The sequence below is a fragment of the Cygnus atratus genome, chromosome 1 (assembly GCF_013377495.2).
Source record: "Cygnus atratus isolate AKBS03 ecotype Queensland, Australia chromosome 1, CAtr_DNAZoo_HiC_assembly, whole genome shotgun sequence".
NCBI lineage: Eukaryota > Metazoa > Chordata > Aves > Anseriformes > Anatidae > Cygnus > Cygnus atratus.
In genome coordinates, this window is record NC_066362.1 from 73,235,597 (window position 1) to 73,251,919 (window position 16,323).

Genomic DNA, 16,323 nt, shown 5'->3' on the forward strand with positions numbered 1-16,323 from the left:
AATTCATTGATTTCAGTGGTTCTAATCTTGTGTGTCAAGATTTATTCATGTGAGTTGCAGGATTGTGTCTCAAAACGGATGGTATTTCATACTGTATAACAGATGCTCAAACCTGAAGCTAGATCGCTGGTTGCTATTCTCCTTATGATTACTGGTGCGCTCCTGGTCATATTTTATGTATAACATTTCAGCCAATAACTGAGGATGTTTTACATTAGACAGATACAAAAATATTGTTAGTGGCAAATACATTTTGTATTTTTCTATCACTTCACAGCAGATGAGCATGGAATGCATTCAGCAAGGTAAGTCGTGTTTCAGAGCCTAACAAAGATAATTAAGAAAAAAAGATTAACACAAAGTATTGTATCACTGACACTGCAGCAAATCAATACAAGTTGAGAAATGGAAGGGAGAAGTAGAGTTCAACAGGTTCATTTCCATTCCTAGAGAATCAAGTGAGGGAAAACTTGGTTCCCAGCAACACTCATTTGTGTGTTTAACTTGATGGCTACAAAGTAGTCCTAAAGGGGTTAATCGATAAGGGAAAGTAGGAAATATGTTTTACAGGGTTGATGTTATTTAAACATATTTTGCTTTCTGACTACAGAATCTATTTTGTCTTTTTAAGATAGCAGGAGAAACTATATGAAAGAAACCTCTCTGTTTCTTCATTGCTCTTGTAGCTGGCTCCGCCTTGGCCTCAACTCCACTCCCACTGGAGCTAAGATAAAGGCTTGAGTCTGCTCCCCTGAGGGCTGGCAGGGACCTGCTAGCCCCATCCTAGTTTCACTGCTCTCTGCTGTACAAGTTCCATTGACAGCCATCAGCAAGTAAGATCAGCTGGTCTGACAGAAAGTCACAGCGCTAGCCCTTACAGTAAGATGTGATTTATTTTCATGATGCTTTTCTATGGTGTAGTTTTATGTCTGGGATTTTGAAGGAAAGCCTACAGGAACAGAAGGCAGCCATTACACGAAAGACCTCTCCTCTTATGTTCTTTTGCTCCACATTATTTTTCTCTTTTTTTGTAATGATGTATCTGCCCAGCAATGCAAATCAGCTGAGGGTGTGAAGAAGGAGCGTAGGGAACAGAGGACGTACACAAGCATTCTAACAGCAAAAGCAGTACTGCTGAGCCAGGGCACTCAAATGTCATGAGTCAGCCTGTTCCTACCTAATCATGAGGATGAATAAAAAAATCATGAGATGTTCTCAAAGTAAATTTGGGCTTCCTTTTTCTCACTTTCTGATTCTGGTTTTGTCATGTGCCTGCGCTATGCTTTCAAGTTTTTTTTTCTCAGTAAATAAAAGGACCAGAAGTGGATTTAAGTCCAGAATAAAGGACATTTTAAAAAGCAAGTCAAATGCTAGTCTTACAAGAGTAGGCAAAATGGGAAAAAAGGTTTATGCAGAGACACAAACAAAGTAAAACAGGCATTACAAACGTAGTACTGTGAATTACTTGGCATCCTTATACAACTCACCTAGTATTAACTGGGACATTTAGGCTGACATTTAGACCAGAAAAAGAGAGGGAAAGCATCTAGACTGGGAATTTGCATAGGAAAAATCAGCACACTCAGGGCCAACTTGGGTGAATTGCAGCTCAGAGATTTGCATCAACTTTCAGCTGATGTGTAATTCAATCTGTTTGTTCTTATATATGTCGCATGGTCCTGGCTGGGGGACAATATCCTTCCACAGGAGGATATGTCTGAGACTTGCAAAGGCTCTTAAAAGTCCTTCTGTGCTCAATGGGGAAAGGAAAATGAGCAAGGTGTATATACCCCGTGTATAAACACACCCTGCTTTATTTTGACAGCCCTGGTGACTTTTAAAAGCCTTTTGTTTTATCAGCCTTTGAATGAGGTGAGAGCATTTGAATACCCTAGCAGAACATTGGTGGTCAGGAGAGAAAGAATCTTCCACTCCAGGGTTTAATCTATTTTTTCTGGTGCTCTGTTGTGTTTTGCAGCCTTTGCAAATCTTTTGTTGCACTTATGCTTAGTGCAGAGAGGACTATTTAAAGAACTTCAGTGTGTTTATTTAAAGAAGAGGAAAAAAAAAAAAAGAGGATGCAGACTATACATTTTAATATTCTTTGGAGGTGTTCCCTGTGATTATATGGAAAGTAAGACATGATGGCCAATAATTGCATTGGACATGGGGTCTTTCTGTCATAAAAAAATATATATATATTATTTTTTTTAAGTTCAGCATGTACAGCTCCTAGCACTGGGGAGTCTGTGTGTGTGCTGCTGCAAGACTAGGAGATAATTAGTATCCCCTATTTCTGAGAGTGAGTGCATGGACTGCATGTACAATATCCTGTTGCTAAACACTTCTCATTTGGCTTTCTCAGACCCCCTATTTTGAAGATGATATTCCCACAGCCTCACAGTGGTGCTGTGCAGCATTACTTTCAAGTGATATTAACAGGGGTGATATTGATCTGAATATATTCCCAGAGTGATCCTTGGAGCAAAATCTGTTGAACGAGTGTTATTTACAAATTCACCCCAATGTACAAAAGAAATTCAATTCTTTTTTCAAAGCGGAGTGATAAAAGGATTCTGGTGACTGGATCAGCCTTGCAAATCAGAGCGAGGCTGGAAGTGCAGGACAACAGCAGCGACATCAAAATTGAAAGAGGGGGTGGGGAGGAAGAGTGAAAACGAAATACAGTATCTAGGAGGTTCCAGTAATTAAAACCAGATTAAATATTCGTGCTTTGCTAATGATACAAATTAATACAGTTTTAAAAAGCCATTACTAGTACTCCACTATGGGAGTTCAATATATTTTCTGCCCTAAGGCTCTGTTCAGCAGAAATGTTAAGCAGGGCTTATATGTGCAGGAGTGTGCTGAATACAGTGAAATGGGTTTCTTCATCTTTTCTTCCTATTCAGCAGAAATTTGACTGTCCCGTGAAAACGTTTCTCAGTACTGCTGGGGACTTTTGCACAGAGCCAAAGAGAGGTGAAGGCATTGTTGTAATACTACTCTTGCTCCCTGCTGGGTCACTGTCTGTTCATGGCACTACAACACCCTGTTGCATTCTACCACAAAAAATTAATTTAATATTTTCATCTGAAGTAAAAGTGGTGTTGAGAGAAATCACTAGCAGCACTCAGGGGAACAAAACCTAGGGAATACATTTGCAGGCACTTTGTGTGAGAACAAAATGTGGCATCAGGCAGCGAAATCAATTGGGATGGAGCCAAGATGACAGGTTGTCAGAGTGCTTTTTCCATACTGACCATGAGAAGAAGACAGAGATCAGAAAGTCTGTGGCCTCTGCCAGAGCCAGGCCTTGGTGTTAGGACAAACACAAAATTTCCCCCATGACAGGTGACTTGTTTGGTAGAGTGAAGACGCTAGTGGCACAGATACCTCTGCTATAACAATGTGGTTGAATCATTAGTAGGTTTGGGCTGATACTTGGTTATTCTCTCCTATCTTTCCCTACTGGAAAGCTTAAATAAAGGATTTTCCAAGCTTTCCAAGAGATTTAAACTCATAACTCCAGGGTTTAGGAAATAGGTTTAAGGAAATAGGCCTTAAATTCTCCTTGGCAGCCTGGGAAACCTCAGGCATAGTGTGAGACATATTTTTTGTATGACTGTAATTTTCAGCCAGGCTTAAGTATCAAGCTGCCCAAGTTTTCCCATGTACTAATGGGAGATGAACCTGTTCAGAAAGCATTTAGTAGAAACAGTTGGCTCATTACCCCCTGCCTGAAAAAGAGGTCAAGGTGCACTCTGGAGAGTGATGCTGGAAGGTATGGACTGCTCATTCCTGGGGAAGGAGACAGATCAACTAAAAGTGAGAACTTCAGATGAACTTCAATAGCCTGTTGATTTCTTCATTAATATGAAACTTCTTGGAATAAGTGATATTCAGCAGAGGCAGGATTCTTTTGCCAAAGAAAATTAGGAGCCCAAATCTCACTCAAGGTCAATGGGACTCAAGTGTAAATGCACACATCCTGAAAAGGATAGAGCATCATAAGTCCAAGTGACTAAGTCACTTGGAGAATGTAAGTTGCTTTTCTAAATCCTTTAACCTTTGACACAATTTTCTGCTTTACTAGCTATATGTCCTGGTTGTTATGCCCGTAGCCTAAATTAAAAAAAAAAAAAAAAAGTTAAGAGAATTTGACTACACTTTGCTTACGGGTGTATAATTTGATATGTCTCAAAGCGACTTGACCCCACACAAACAAAAGAAAAAAGAAGAAAATAAAAAGTACTCTTTCCAATAGGAGAAATATCCAGAATTTCCTGATCAAATTTTTAAAGTATTCCTTCAGCCTCAAGGTCATGAGAGGGTTTTTCAGAAGTGCTCAGCACTAGCATTATTATACCTCATTTGAATTTTACCCTTCACTTCAAAGTTAGTGATGCTAGCCCAGTATGAGAGCTTTTGAAAATCACACCTCATTGATTTAAATCTCACAGTCAGCGATTATACTTTGCACTGACACCACAGGAGTAAATCAGGGGTGTGTTACACCCTCAGGACTTGCTTCAGAAGTACAGCCTGGGCACATTTCCTCTGAGAAAGATGCTAGGTCTTTCTTTCTGCACTGATTACACTGTACATTTCTTTGAGATAGTGGAAACCTTTTCCAGAAAGAACATCTTCTTGACCAGCTTTTCCCAAATGTCCAGGACTATGTGGACTTTAGCCACTTTTCTGCAGAGGTTGCTTTATAATATAGGGACAGTAATAGGGCTGGGGTTTTCATAGGTTTGTATGGGGTTTTCACACTTTGTATGATCATAAACATGACTGTAAAAGTTTACTTAGTTAGATTAAAACTGTTGTTCTATCTAAACAAAGACAGTTGAGTGAGAAAAGATCTCTTCACAGTGAAAATGAACATCAAAATTCCCAATGGGGAATCATGCTTCCAAAAAGCATTTACTTTACCAAGCACTGTAAAGTATGCCATATTATGAAAAGCAGAATACAAAAAGTAAGTTTGGTATGTAGGATAAAAAGGATTGGGTAAAGAATGGAGTTGACTTTACCTCTTTGCCCCCAGATAAGGAGTGTGTAACTAGCTTGTGATTTTGGATGGATGAGCATCTGACCTTGTCAACTTTTCGTGATCACTCCAGACAAAAGAGAGAGGAAATGTATTGTTTATCTTTCTTACCTGAAGTTCTATGTTACACTTATTGATACAGTTGTTTTTCATTAAAAACAAACAAACAAACAAAAACAGCATTGGGACAGTGCTGCTGAGAATTGCAAATGTGCCAAAAGTTTTGTTTTTAATAGATTTCTCTTGCATCAGAATGTCTGCAAATTTCAGAATTGCCTTTACATGTGGGCGTGACAGCACAGGGAGAGACTTTCCAAGGACTGAACTGAAAGCAAAAGCACAGTTGTTGCTTTATAGTGTCATGTAATCCCCTGTCCAGTGCATTAAAAACTGATGGCATATCGCATTAAGGGGCCAAATCTTTTCTGTAGGTGTAATCAGGCATTTTTATACAGAAGTCAGTAAGAGTCGCCTGCACATGAAACAGAATTTAGTTCTATCTTGAGATTCAGTCCGTTTGGTAGGTCTGATACTGTGCTCCAAATAGGAGGCTGAAATGGGACAGGTGGGACAAACTGGGGGAAATAGAAGAGAGAGATGGAAGCATGGGATGAAAGGGAGAAAATGAATGTGCTTATAACACAACAGGAGAAGAAAGGAGAGTGTTATAACTGGAGAACGCTTAGAGATGATAAAGGAAAGAACACCATTTAATTGCAAGCAATGGACTTGAGACTACCAGAAGAGATCCTTTCTCAAGGGAAATGTCATATTTTAAAAGTATACAGGCACCTAACACCCTTTGAAATCAAACAAATCAATGCTTTCAGATTTCCGAAGGTGCCTGGTATCCAGGTCAGAGGTGTAAATATATTTATGAAACTGTCTTTCTGGACCCTTAAGCCTCTGTGTTGAGGAAATCTATGTTCCAGAACAGGGAATGTAGCTGATATGAATGAATGTAGCATGACAGAAGAATTCCATGGGCCAACTCCTGAATGCCTTGCTAAAGCAAGGAGAATCATAGAATGAATTATAAAATGACTTGGGCTGGAAGAGATTGGGTAGCCCGTGGCGTCATCCAACCTGGTCTTTAACACCTCCTGGGATGGGGCATTCACAGCTTCTCTGGGCAACATGTTCCAGTGCCTCACCACACTCTGAGTGAAGAATTTCCTCCTAACATCTAATTTAAATTTCCCGTCTTTTAGTTTAAAATCATTCCCCCTTGTCCTGTCATTACCTGATAGAGCAAAGAGTTGCTGTTCATCTTTTTTATGTCCCCTTTAAGTGCTCAAAACCGCAGTGAGGTCACCCTGGAGCCTTCTCTTCTGTAGGCTGAACAGCCCCTGCTCTCTCAGCCTTTCTTTGTAGGAGAGGTGCTCCAGCCCCCGATCAACCTCATGGCCCTGCTCTGGACCCGCTCCAACAGCCCCACAACCGTATGGTGCTGGGGGCCCCAGAGCTGGCTGCGGCACTCCAAGTGGGGCCTCACAAGGCAGAGCAGGTGGGGACAATCCCCTCCCTCGACCTGCTGCTGTTTTCCCCCCTCTGCTGCTGCAGTCCAGGATGCAGTTGGCCTTCTGGGCTGCAAGCGCGCACTGCTGGCTCATGCAGAGCTTTTGGTGCACCAGAACCCCCAAGTCCTCTCCACAGGGCTGCTCTCAATGAGTTCTTCTCCCAGTCTGTCCTCATGTCTGGGATTGCCCTGACCCAAGGGAAGCACCTTGCACTTGGCCTTGCTGAACAAAAAAACAAAGGTTCCTCCTTAGGTTCACGTGGGCCCAATTCTCAAGCTTTCCCAGGTCCCATTGGAGAAGCAAGTTTTCACTTATAATGGTAGGACAAAGACTGAGGAAAAACCTTAAGATGTTCCACTGTGGATGCCAGTTTTGTAGAATTAACTTTCAGAGACAAGTCAGAGTATTGTTTTCTTTTGGTCGCACCCTAAAATTTCTGTTTATCTGCTTTCAGATTATGAGAGTACCCTAGAACCACATCTTATCTTCCATTATATTGACACTGTAGCTTGTACAGTTTTTGATGTGATTCTTCTCTCACTAAGAAAGCCGGGAGAGTGTGCTTATGTCTACTAACCTCAACTGAGTCTGAATTAGGAAGGATGTTGTACATGTCCTGACTGATACTAAGCATATTTCTGAGGATGTGTAAATCCTTTCTGTGGATGTGGGAGCAGCAAAGCAAGAAGATAATCATGTTCAGAAAAAAATTTCAATACTTCTTTAAAGACTAGAAATATTTTGGACTTCTTTCAAGTTGTGTTTTACATTTCAAATTATTGCAAATAAAGGATGTCTATTCTCTTTTTTTTTATCTCTCTAGATGAAGGTAACTTGAAGGCTAAAAAGCCCAGTAACAGAAATATGGTCATAGGGAATTATGTTTTTCTCCTTTTGCTCCAAGCAATCAAGGGGAAGTTTGGGGTTATGATGCTTTAGGAACAGAAGCAATAGGGACTCCTGGGTTGCAAGGCACAGAGTAATGATTATTGCCACCAGCTAACTGGGAATAAGAATCACTTAGTGGATGAAATATAAGACAGGACAGCTGAGTATCAATAGGAGGAACCTCGTGAGGAAGGAGAGCTGGTAGTAGATACAGTTTAGGGCATACTGATATGATGTGCTGCGTTATCAGAGCAATAACAGTATACTGGTCTGGAAAAGGTCTCAAGAAGTCATTTGTCTATCCCTCTCCTCCAAAAGAGTATACAACTATACTCCTGTCCTTTCTGGAGGCTACTTGTTGGAACTCTTCTTAGAGATCTCCAATAACAGTGTCTCCAAAGGGAATGTGTACCAGCATGTGTACTTTCAACTTTGGATATGTTTTTCCTAATGCTTAGTCTGACTCTCTCTTACAGAAATGTAAATTCAGCTCTTCCTGTTCTCCCTCCTCGGATGAGAACCAGTGATTCCCTTCCTCTTTTAGGTCTCTGAAAACTGTTATCATGTCTCTCTTCAGTCCTTCTGTTAGTTTAAGTAACTCCAAGCTCCTAAGGAATTCTTTCCTTGTAGATAAAATATTATCCAGACCTCTGATTGTTCTTACGTGTGTCCTCTGCTTTCTCTCCAGTTCAGCCAGATTTCTTGAAGTGTGGTACTCCAAACTGGACATAGTTGTCCAGCTAAGGCTTTGTCGCTGGTGAGTAGGGCACAGGGATCATCTCATTTACCGTAATGACTTCACTCCTGCTCATGAATCTCAGTCCTTTTTACAACAACTTGAAGTTTCTGACTCTTACTCAGCTTTTGATCCATTATAAGCCCCAAACCCTTTCCTGCAGAACTGCTATCTCAGTAGTTAGTTCCTACTTCTGTGTTTGTAAAGTTGATTACATCTACCTAAATTTAATCCCCCACACTTATTCATATGGAATCACAGATTACTTTTTCAGAGCATTTCTCCAATTTGTCACAATCATTCTAAGCTCTGGTCCTACCCTTTAACACACACATTGCCCTCCAAAGCTGAGATTATCTCCAAATTTAATACTCCTCATTTCATCATATAGTTCATAAATGACAATATTACAAAGTCATAAATGACAGAATGAGATATCTGGCAAGATGTTGATTTGCTGCTTCTCTTTCCTTCAACCTTTAGAGGAACAAATGTTATTTGGAGTCAAAGATTTTCTGGCAGGAGACAAGGAAGGAAGTAGGTGAAAGGATTTGTCTGTATTGACAAAAGATCACTAGATGTCAGACCACTGTTGGAGACATGCTGAAGAATCTTAAATAGTTGCTTCATCTGCAGGCACCTGATGTTGCTGTAGCATTGTACTTCCAGAACCATCAGAGGGAGCAGGATCAGACTGGATAAAGTTATGTGAGTTGAGCAACAAGGGAATTGAAAGGGTGCTGGGGAGAAAAACAAAACAAAACAAAACAAAACAAAAAAGAAGATGAGGAAGAAAGTTGCACACTGGGAATAATAGCTTGAGGAATTCCAGTTAAGTAGGGGTTGCAAAGCTCAACCATAGTCTTCGTCATGGTAGGTAGGGTAAGCTCTTTTTTCCCCACACTGAATCTCTAAAGGGATTTAAATGCTTCGTGATGTTGTTCTTGTCTAGTAATGCTGGACTAATAGTTGGGGTCCTCTCAGCTTTCAGGTGCATGATGCAGAAGAGATCAAAGGAAAGTAAAGTCTACTCTGTGGCACTGATTTTACTGAAGTAAAGGAAGGGAAAGGACACAATTCCTCTTGAAATTGCATGTAAGGAGTAACATATGAACCTAGAAATTATGAATGATTTGCAGCTCTGGTGAAGGAACTGTTGGGAGGTGGGCACTCCCAGATAATGAAATGGTGAGGAGGCCAAGGACTTAGAAATGAACCTGGAGGACGGTTTCTTCATTTGAATATTGCAGCCTCCAGCAAATCCTAGACACTGGCATTTCCTTGTTCTTCGTGTACCTTCGCTCTGATAATTGGAGGGAAATCATTAATTTCCTGATTCATTCTGCCTATACTGAGGGTTTTTCTTTTCTCAGTCTCATTGAGACAGACATTGCCTCTAATCCCCAGTTAAGATGACTTTGTGATGAGGAAAATGTTACTTCCATAAAATGCTTCCAGTTCTCTAAAGCATCTTCTTAGTTAAGCTGGAGAGATGATCTTGAAAGGGGAAGGAACAGATTGTAGAATGAAGGTATTCAGAAAATACAGGACAAATTACATGTCTTGGATAGATCAGCCAACCTTAAGCCCCTCAATGTGGCTTCAAGTTCCACTCTTTATTTTATTTTTTTCTTACCTGGCTAGTTCCAGTAGTTTATTACCACTGTCTTCTCCCATGTGCATAAAGAGCCCTTGCTCTTGCAGGAAAGTTAGTACTGACTTGTACAAAGACAACCTCCATGGTACATTGCCATTCACTTGAAGTACTTTTCCAGGGCACCCTGTGTTGAGCAGCTACTCCCTTCCTGTTTGGCTGCCCATGATCTTATTATCTTCAGATACTTTTCAACGCTAGTTTGGGAAGAGGAATTTGAAGTATATGCAATAAAGCCGTTGATTGACTTTACAAATCACTGTTCAGCACTTTATTCCTCCACATCTTTGTACCACTCTGAAGGAAGAAGAGGAAGCATATTACACAAAGGTATGAGGGAGGTGGATTTTCTAAGTTAATTGTAATAGACATAAAGCATTACCAGAAGCAATTAGGTGTCTTGTTCTCCTCTGTAGCTTTGTAAGTCTTCTCCTGAAGCAGTGATAGTACCTGGTAAGGGTGGAGGAACATCATCACCTACCTCATATGGGGATTTAAAGTGTGAGATTCAACTTCTAGGTGTTGGCTACAGGTCTACCTGTAATTAGATATATAAGAAGCAAGAACTTTTGGTTGTTTTGAGTTCTGGGGACAACGATTGTTCCTGGGTCTCTGTCTGCAGGAAATATTGTTACAGAGAGTGTCACTTATCGGTCTTCTATTGATACAGTGCTGTGGATATTCTGGTAATCCTATGAGGCAGAATAGGATCTCTCAAACACAATCCAATCTGTCCACACATTTCTGCAGTAACTTTTTGTAGGAAAAGGGTCTGATTTTGAAACACTTTTGCACATAAGTAACTTTATTAGCAAGGCCTATTAAATTGATTCACATGCATCAACTTTTCATTAGTAGATGTATTTGCAAAACTGGCCTCTTTGCCCTTATTCATCTGAAAAAAAAATAAATATATATATATACAGAAGCCAACAAAACTTTTAGCAACAGAGTGGTAACATTTGTATTTCACTGTAGAAGACATACCAGTACCCCGGGATTGCATGGGTACTTTAAAATGTGAAAGCCTCTATCCAGGCTCTGAATGTGATCTCCACTGTGAGAAGAAAGGAAGGGTATGGTTTCTTCTGGAGGACTTCCTAAGTTCCAAAACTTGTATGAGCAAGGACAGCCTTTCCAGGGATGAATGAAAAATGTGTTTTAAAAATGTGTTTAATCACATGACATGTTATACTTCATATAGCCTGGCTTTTTGTTGTTGTTGTTTTTTTCTTTTTGTTTTTGTTTATTTGTTTTCTGGTTAGCTCTGACCATGTAAGTTTCCATGCTTAAGCAGATCTCTTTGCCACACTGTCAGCCAGTCTGCTTGATCTCATTCCCTTTGCATTCTCCAGCTAAATTGGAGTGTCCCTTATGCAGATGCAGAGGTGGAAGGGAAGCTCACTGAGCTCTCACATCCGTCCAGCAAGTAGGATGACTTTTGCCACCACAATCTCCAGGTAAATTGCATAAAGCTGTTAACATTTTTATAGGTGACTGCATAACATTATTGCATAATGAATTTGATAGATTAATGTATTTTACACAACTTCACTAGGAAACAATATAAGCAGTATCAATAAATGAAAAACAAAGTACTTTATTATGTTTTATAAATTATAATTTATATTTATATTAAAATCTGTGACCCATCATAGCATTGTAGAAATATAAACCGATTTTGAATGGTAAGCAGATTGAAACAAATTTCTAAAATTTTCCTCCTGGCATCTCACTGATGCGGGAAGGACAACACAATAACCCTTGCCTCTTGGAGCTAATAACGCAACATACTTCTTGAATTTCACTTCTTGAAATTGTACGCTTATTTGTGAGAAGTTAGGCTAACAGTAATTGCCATTTTTATTCTGATGAACAAGCAACTATTTTATAGTGCTGAGAAAAAGTCTCTTCGCTCTACCAATGAAAAATGCATTAAAACAAATCAACCAGCAGAATGTCAATGAATTAACAACTAATACATAAATAAGTCATACCTGACTAGTTTAGTCAATTCTAGTTGATGACCTGATTCTCAATTCCCAGAAGTTTTGCACTGATATAGGCAGAGTTTACAAAGGTAAACTACAAAGGTAAAGTTCCAAATTTACAAAAACCTTCATGCTTCCCTTTTTCAAAAGTTGGTTCAAATGCTTAATTAGTTTGTGTAGAGTCACTTTAAATTTATGAATAGAATCCCATAACCATTTAGAAGCCTAGCATGCTCCTTAAATGTCTGACATCAAATCTTATCTGGTATTTATTTACCTTACTTTTATTTAGCCTTACTTTTGTTGGACATAGCACTATAAAATACTTTTGTACAGAAGGCATGAGCAGTGACATTGATTTCACATTGAAAGATCCTATTCGTCAGTTTCTGTGTGACTGACCTCCTTGTCCTTACTTGTGTGCGTAGAGTTTGTTTTTTAAAAATCCCTTATGCAGATAAGCCATTTTTACTGAATGGAAATTAAACACCCCCTCCAATATTTTCAATCCAGAGATCAGATACACTGACTACAGAAAATAAACTGCTTTAAAAATTATCATCATAATAAGAGTGAAATTAGCTCCTCGATTTTACCTGTTCAAGATGTGTGCAAACCCTAAACAACTGCTAAAAATGAGGCCCATTACCATTACCGTAAGGTAGACCATCAGCCACTACTATTACATTGCTAACTTTAAGATGGGTCTTTTAAAATAATTTGTTTAATCATAAGGTTAATATAAAATTAAAATTTAATTTAGTCTTTATTTCTAAATTTGCCAGGCTGAGAATATCTGAGAATAATTTTTCTTATGACTTAAATGTAAAAAGTTACATCATGTTTGGACAGAATATATTTGAAGAGTTTACTGAAAGTTCGGTACAAATTTTGGATTCCCAGCATGTTATATCTCAAAACAGCTTTAATTAGAGTATATTTGACCTAAGTTGGTTTTGGTGTGTATTGGTGTCTTTAATTAGTTTTGAGATGAATTTAATTAGTTATGAGAATTGGCATCCAAGCACATCTGGAGCACAGTGGTGTTTTAACTACTGACTAATCATTTAGGATGAGTTTCAACTTCATGTTTCAGTGCTGTTTAAGTAAGATGTCAGTGTGCAATTACTGCAGGAACGGGAGTATCTGTGCATTAAGGTTCTTGTCGCCAGCACTCTGTCATCAACCAGCATGCTAAGATGTGCCCTCAATTTTGAGTGTCATCAGTAAAATTATTCTGAGCACTACTTCTGGCTTCCAACACCACTCCGGCCATGCGTCAAGAAGACAGTAAATCTAACTCTGTTACTGCATCAAAAACACTGCAGCTAGATGGCCAAGCACTGACTGGGTATAAATTTTGTGCTGCTGCCCTAAAATGCACTTAAATTGTCAGCTGGATCAGGTGCTGTTGGGATGGCCTGAAGGTGGGTCACACTTTGGTGGTACAGAAGTGATGTGGAGGTGATGTGGTTCTGTCTGCAAGTGATGCAGACTGCGTTTAGAGTGCTGGGTGGGTTGGTCGCATGTGTGTTTGTTACTGATGGCTTGGTTTGATTGAACTGGATGAAGTCCCACAAGTGTACATCAACTTTTCCATGGTGGTTTGAAGTGTTGATTATGTGGTTGCTGAACGCAGGCTCTGGTGCTGAGCAGCCCCTACCGCATCCAACTCCTGGCTTACAATGGGTTTTGGTGGAGACCTGCAGCCCCCCACTGGGAAACTTTCTCCCCCTCAAGAGGGATAAGACTGGGGGGGGGGGAGGGCTGCGTTTGGAAAATTCAACCTCCCAGGCAGCTGGCAGCTGCGTATGCCCCCAAACTGTGTTAGGGAGACAGTCAAGACCTCCCTACCCCACAGCAGCTCCCCTGAAGTGAATTGGTGGGGAATACGTATGAGGCGGGAGGGTGTGAAGGGGTGCATTCCGCCCTCCCCCGCCCGCCCTGTGGCTGCACTCTGTTGTTCCCTCGCCCACCACCACCGACTCAGCGCGAGCAGTGCGCATGCGCGAGCCCGCAGCCCCATGCTCCCCCGCCCCCCGTCTCCATCCGGGCACCGTTGCGCCGCCCGGCGAACCGCCGCACAACTTTTTTCCCCCGGCAAAGTGAAAATCAAGGCGCGGCCGTGCGCGCGCGCGCGCGCGCTGCGAGGAAATATAGTCCCTCCCGTCCCCCTTCCCCGCCCGGCCCCATTGGCGGGGGAAGGAGGGGGGAGGAGGAAATGGGGGGGCAAGGGGGGCGGGGCGGAGGCTCAGGAAGGGGGGGTTAAGGGGGGGAAGCGGGCGGGGGCGGCGGGGGAGGGGCTCCCCCAGTCCCAGTTTGGCGGAAAGTGAGTGATGAGTCTGTGTCCCCAGCAAAGAGGCGACCAACTTGCTGGGTACGGCCGAGGAGTTGGTCCCCGCCACTCTCGGGGGCGCTTTTTTTTTTTTTTTGAATATATCATCGCTATTACCGATCCTTTTTTTTCCGTTTTTTTTGTTTTTTTTTTTTTTTTTGCTTTTTTTTTTTTTTTTTTTTTAGAGGGAGGGGTGGCTGCCCGGTTGCCAAAAGGAAAAAAAAAAAAGCAAAAAGAAAGGAAAAAAAACGCAAAAAAATTACAAAAACAAACCAACAACAAAAAAAAAAAAAGCGAAAGGAAAGGGAGCAAAAACCAAGCAAGCCAAACAATCCAAACCAACAACAACAAATCCAAACCAAACAAACAACCAAACCAACCAACCAACCAAACAAAAAAACTTCCCTCGGATCTGAAAGTGGCAGGAAAAGTGCCCGGCAAGTTGCAGGAATGGAGCTACACAGCTTGCAAGAGGCGTTAAAAGTGGAAATCCAATGTCACCAGGTAAAAAAAAAAAAAAAAAAAAAAAAAAAGGAAATAAAGTTTTAAAAAAAATCGTTTTCGTTCTCCCCGGCGCTTCTCCAGAGGGAGAGGAGGAGGAGGTGGCAGCTCACGCTACCCAGCAGCGGCTGACGCCTGCCGCGGGGTCCTGCGAGGGGCCGGGGGGGCGGCGGGGCCGGGGGGCGGTGGCGAGGCTGGGGGGGAGCGACACGGCCCCGGAGACACCCCCCCCCCGGCCCCCCGCGGCAACGGCGAGCACTTCGCCAAAGTAGTTTTGCGGATTGTTGGCTCGAGTTTTGTCTTGGCTTTCCTTGCTTTCTTTCTATATTTATGTGTGTGTGTGTCTCGGGCTGTGCTGGGGAGAGCCGGAGTTGTTGGTCGGGGCTTGTGGGAGTGAGTGTGCGAGAGTGTGTGTGTGTGCGTGCGTGTGTGTGTGCGTGTGTGTTGGAGAGATTAGGACGAGACTTGAATATTTATGAGCTTTGCTTGAAACTGACTCGCAGTGTTTACTTGCCTCTTTGTTCCTTACCCCCTCCCTCCCCCGTCCTCACACATACATACATTTAAAAAAATCCATTAAACTTGAAACAGTTTTCTAATTCCTCCTTTTTGGGGGGTGATTTTTATTTTTATTTTTATTTTTATAGAAACTAGTTGCACAGATGAAGCAAGATCCACAGGTAAATGCAGATCCTTTTTTTTCTCTTCTTCAGTATTTTATCCCTGCTGTAATAAGCGCAGTAGTGCTGGGACACCAGGATGAGAAACTTTATCAGTAAGAGATCTCATTTTGTAGTCTGCACTGAGCTTTCTTACTAAAGAGGGTGTTTTGTGTGTGCATGCTTTCGTACGGCTTTGGTGGAACGGTTTTGCCTTTGAACAATTTCTAGATCGCAAGTTTATTCATTACAGGGGTTAGTTTACACTTTGCCTTTAATATGCATCGTATTGCCGTTTTTGCAGAACGGGGATCTTAAGAAACAAATCCATGAAAGGCAATCAAGAATAGCAGCTCTTAATGAGAAACAAGTAAGGAACATATCGATTCAGTCGTGTTTGGTTTTTCTTCTTGTTTTTACAATGCACTTTCTAAACATCTGAAAAGTGTCTGCGTTAGCTGAAAAATACCGACAGCAGAGAATATAACATCCGTTTTCCTAAGCGTAAAGTAAGAAAATGCATGTTTGCAAAATGAGGTCGGATTCTTGGATGTCTTGCTGGGGGAAAGAATGATTTTAGTACTACTTGTAGTAGAAAAATAAGCAGTAGTTAAAACGTAAAAAAAAAAATAAAAAAAATGAGGCGTCCATTTTGAGTTGGTCGACATGTTTTAGGAATATGGAAAATTCTCCTATCTTGGGCTACTTTGTGCACTTCTGTGTAATGTGCAGAGCAAGAGTTGGGAACGGGGAGGCTGGAGCACAGTTTGGAGCCATTTCTGGGTTTGGTTACAGAACTATTTTTTATTGATCACTTTATTTTATTTCTTTTCTACTTCTTTATTTCTTTTCCTCCCCACTTGCCTTTCTCTTCCCTTGGTCTGATCTGACGTGTTAGCTTTTGATTCGAGTTCACTTAGGCACTCTCACTCCCCCCCCCCCTTCCAAAAATACGAATAAAAACGGATTAACCTGTTTCAGCT

General features: G+C 41.2%; 1 protein-coding gene across 3 annotated transcripts in view; it reads left to right on the plus strand.

Moving 5' to 3' along the window:
• The first annotated feature begins 14,630 nt into the window (after nucleotides 1-14,630).
• PHF21B (PHD finger protein 21B) overlaps nucleotides 14,631-16,323 on the plus strand; it is a 171,575-nt gene continuing 169,882 nt past the window's right edge. Inside the window, exons 1-3 of one of the 3 annotated variants that reach the window (XM_050713223.1) lie at nucleotides 14,631-14,684; nucleotides 15,329-15,361; nucleotides 15,645-15,710. In XM_050713223.1, coding sequence (XP_050569180.1) covers nucleotides 14,631-14,684; nucleotides 15,329-15,361; nucleotides 15,645-15,710 — 153 coding nt within the window. Of the gene's footprint in view, nucleotides 14,685-15,328; nucleotides 15,362-15,644; nucleotides 15,711-16,323 lie in introns of those variants that run through there. The other 2 variants (XM_035550983.1, XM_035550984.1) reach the window with 2 other exon arrangements.